The 3,891-nt window shown below is 48.6% G+C and overlaps 1 protein-coding gene across 1 annotated transcript; it reads left to right on the plus strand.

Annotated features, from left to right (window-relative positions):
* Positions 1 to 376: 376 nt before the first annotated feature.
* On the plus strand, positions 377 to 2,947 carry LOC109173935. Its single transcript, XM_019323255.1, has 2 exons — positions 377 to 574; positions 845 to 2,947. Exons 1-2 carry the CDS (start codon positions 377 to 379, stop codon positions 2,945 to 2,947), a joined length of 2,301 nt encoding a protein of 766 aa, XP_019178800.1.
* Positions 2,948 to 3,891: the final 944 nt, after the last annotated feature.

Raw genomic sequence — 3,891 nt, forward strand, 5'->3', positions numbered from 1 at the left:
TTACCTCTTAGCCTTAATTAATTCCTTGGCTATGAAGGGTCTTTCTTTAAGCTTTCTTGCTTTCTTGATTTCTTCTAGGGGGATTCTTGGAGCTCTTCGGGGAGGTGGGGCGTTATTCTTGTGGGGGTTTCTAGGTGCCTCTTAAGTCCCCTATTTATATATTTAGGTGTCCTAGTTAGGAACTAATATTATGGGCTTGCTAATTCTATTTCTTTTGGGACTAAGGATTGGGTTTAGGGATAAGGGCCCGTGGACTATGGTGGGCCTTTCCTAATTAATTATTGTGATTTAATTCTTTCTTTTGGGTAATTGATCAACGATTTAATTGATCTTAGGGGTCGTAACACGGGGTGTTACAACGGTATTGGGACGAAACATGGAAGCATACGTGGACGACATGATCGTCAAAAGTCGCAAGGCCACCTCCCATGTCGAGGATCTCAGAGAGGTATTTTCCATTATGAAGAAATTTAATTTGCGCTTGAACCCAAAAAAATGCACCTTCGCCGTTGATGGGGGCAAATTTTTGGGCTTCATGGTCACTAGGAACGACATTGAGCCGAACCCAGAAAAGGTAAGGACTATCCTTAACATGGAGCCTCCGCGGTCCATAAAGGAAGTCCAGAGACTCAACGGGCGTCTGGCGGCCTTAGGCCGTTTTCTATCTAAATCGGCTGAACGTTCCCTTCCCTTCTTCCAAATCTTGAAAAAGAACAAAGGGTTCGAGTGGACGCCCGACTGTTAAAAGGCCTTCGAGGAGTTGAAAAAATACTTGTTGTCCCCGCCCCTGCTTGCAAAGCCAGAAGCAGGTGAAGCTCTAATCTTGTACTTGGGCGTGTCGCAGGGTGCGATCAGCTCCGTGCTGGTCAAAGAAGGAGGGACTCAGTGTCCCATCTACTACGTGAGTAAAGCCCTACACGACGTAGAGCTCTGGTACAGTGTGTTGGGGAAAACAGTATTTGCCATAGTCACTTCATCAAAAAGGTTGGCCCACTACTTCCAAGCTCACCCCATCCATGTACTCTCACACCAGCTGTTGGGGAGCTTCCTCCGAAATACTAACAGCTCCGCCAAGATGGCACGGTGGGCCATGCACCTCAGTCAGTTTGATATAGATTTCAAACCAAGGCCCGCCATCAAAGGCCAAGCTCTTGCAGACTTTATAGTGGAATGCACAACTCGGGAAGTGACGGACCAAGTAGAAACTGAAAATGGAGGGTGGTGGACCTTGTCCACAGACGGTTCTTCCAACAGCAAAGGTTGCGGCGGCGGCGTAGTGCTCGTCACTCCGGAGGGATTCCGCGCCTACTATGCCATCCGATTCCACTTCAAGTTATCTAACAATGAGGCGGAGTACGAGGCCCTCCTCAATGGGCTGCGGTTGGCGGCGGGACTACGAGCTGAAAAGGTCCGAATTCGATGTGATCCCAAGCTTGTAGTCAGCCAGGTGTCTGGGGAGTACGAAGCCAACGAAGGAAGCATGCAGAAATACAGAGACACGGTGCTTAGAACCTTGCGCGAGTTTGAGGGGTATGAAATACATCAGGTACCAAGGGAACAGAACGCCGACGCCGACATGCTCTCAAAACTAAGTACCAGAGTCCCCAGCCACATTAGGAAGATCGCTCGGCTAGAAGACCTCGAGACTTCAAGTATCGACGTTTCGTGGGTCTTCCCCGTGCAGAGTAGGGAGCCATTTTGGATTGATCATATCAAGCGATACAAGGCAGATGGCACCTTACCACAAGACGAGGCAGACGCAAAGGTAACAAAGTTACGGGCACCCAGCTACGTTGTCTCGGGCGATAAGCTATACAAACGCTCCTACAACGGCACGTTACTGAGGTGTCTATATCCAGATGAAGCCAAGTTGGCGATGAAAGAAGTCCACGAGGGGGTATGCTCCGCGCACCAAGGAGCGTACACCATTGCACGGTGCATCATGTTACAGGGGTATTTTTGGCCCAAAATGCTGAGGGACTGCGCCGAGTATACAAAGCGATGTCCCAAGTGCCAAGAATTCCAGGCACTACCAGGTCGACCTGCGACGAATTACACCCCGGAAAGCACCGCGATTCCTTTTTCAAGATGGGGAATTGACCTGGTAGGGGCCCTTCCCACGGGGACTGGAAGCAGGAAATACATCATCGTGGCCATCGACTATTTCACGAAGTGGGTGGAGGCCGAACCCCTGACAAGCATCACCGCAGCAAGGTGCAAAAGGTTCGTCGAGAAAAATATCCTTTATCGTTTCGGTATCCCTCTCCAGGTAATCACAGACAATGGTCGTCAGTTCGAGGCTCGAGAATTTTCAGAATTCTTAGCAGGATGGGGCGTTAAGCACAGCCGGGTGGCGGTATCTTATCCTCAGGCAAACAGGAAAGTGGAGAATGCGAATAGAACCATCCTCGACGGCCTCAAGAAAAAGCTAGAAGTAGCCGGCGGAGCCTGGGTGGAGGAACTCGACGACATCTTCTGGGCCTACTGCACGACACCAAGAAGGGCCACCGGAGAGACCCCGTTTGCACTCGCCTATGGATTCGAAGCTCGGGCCCCGGTGGAAGTAATCATACCTAGTAGAAGGGTGGAGGAGTTCGAGTCAGAACAAAATGAACTCCACCAAAGGGTGGATCTGAACTTCTTGGACGAAATGAGAGAAGCGGCATTCTGCAAGATGGAGAACTACAGTCGTCAGCTAAAGTCCTACCATGACGCAAAAGTACGACCCCGATATTTCCAAGTCGGCGACCTTGTGTTGCGAAGAAGGGAAGCCAGCCAACCCTTTGAAGGGGGAAAATTCGCAAAGAAATGGGAGGGGCCTTACGCCGTGGAAGAAGTCGTTCGTCCAGGAACATACAAGTTAAAAACGACAGGGGGAAGGATGATCGATCGGGTATGGAACTCGGAACATTTGATCAAGTCGTTCGCCCAGGAACATACAAGTTAAAAACGACAGGGGGAAGGATGATCGATCGGGTATGGAACTCGGAACATTTGATCAAGTATTTTCCCTGAATATCCTGTAGTAGTAATCATTAGAACTAGTACTGGGTAATCACGGTCCGTCCGCTCTACATGCTAAAGTTCTCTAAAAATATTTTATTTTCATGGTCTGTCCATGTTATTTAGTAAAGCAAGTTCGTTATCATCTCGTACGAAGCTTTCTGAAATAATATCCTCGTGGTCCGCACATGTTGTTAAAAAAAAAAAAAAAAAACTCGGATGGCCGAGGCGCACGCCTCGACCAATGCCAAAAAAAAAACATTTTTATTCCGAAGTAATTGGTTTATTCCGAATATTCCAAAACAAAAGCAAGTTGTTCGGACATAGAGAAGCAAATTGTTCAAACATAGGAAAGCACAGGAAAGCAAATTGTTCGAAGATGTAGCTAGAAAGCAAGGGAAAAATCTCAAGTATGACTACGAACTACTCGTTGTCCGTAAGGTCCTCAATCACAATCTGATCAAGTGGAACATTGGGGACGTTGCTAGTGTCGATGCCGTGAAACTCGTCCACCAAAGAATCTTCACGAGCGTTAGTAACATCATCAGTGGATTCATTCTGGACATCAGGGTCAGGATTCTTCTCTATGACAGATTGACAGGAAAGCCGAGGGACACGGGATCAAAATTTGGAACCTTCTCCCTCAGCACTGAAAAAATCTCCTGTTGCTTCGTATACTGCCCAATGTTAAAAGCCACCTGTACCTCGGCCTCGACCGCCTCTTGGCCAGCTTCAGTTTTGAGGAATTCCCAGATAGCCTCAGGAGTGCTCATATAATGCATTGCATCCTCTTTGAACTCGGCTGAATTCTTGTAGGCCTCTACAGCCCGGCCAAGGGCGTTAGCACGGTCAGCACGGGTCCTCTCATGGTCCTCCCGCTCCTTCCCC

The sequence above is a fragment of the Ipomoea nil genome, unplaced genomic scaffold (genome assembly GCF_001879475.1).
Source record: "Ipomoea nil cultivar Tokyo-kokei standard unplaced genomic scaffold, Asagao_1.1 scaffold0505, whole genome shotgun sequence".
In the NCBI taxonomy this organism is placed as follows: domain Eukaryota; kingdom Viridiplantae; phylum Streptophyta; class Magnoliopsida; order Solanales; family Convolvulaceae; genus Ipomoea; species Ipomoea nil.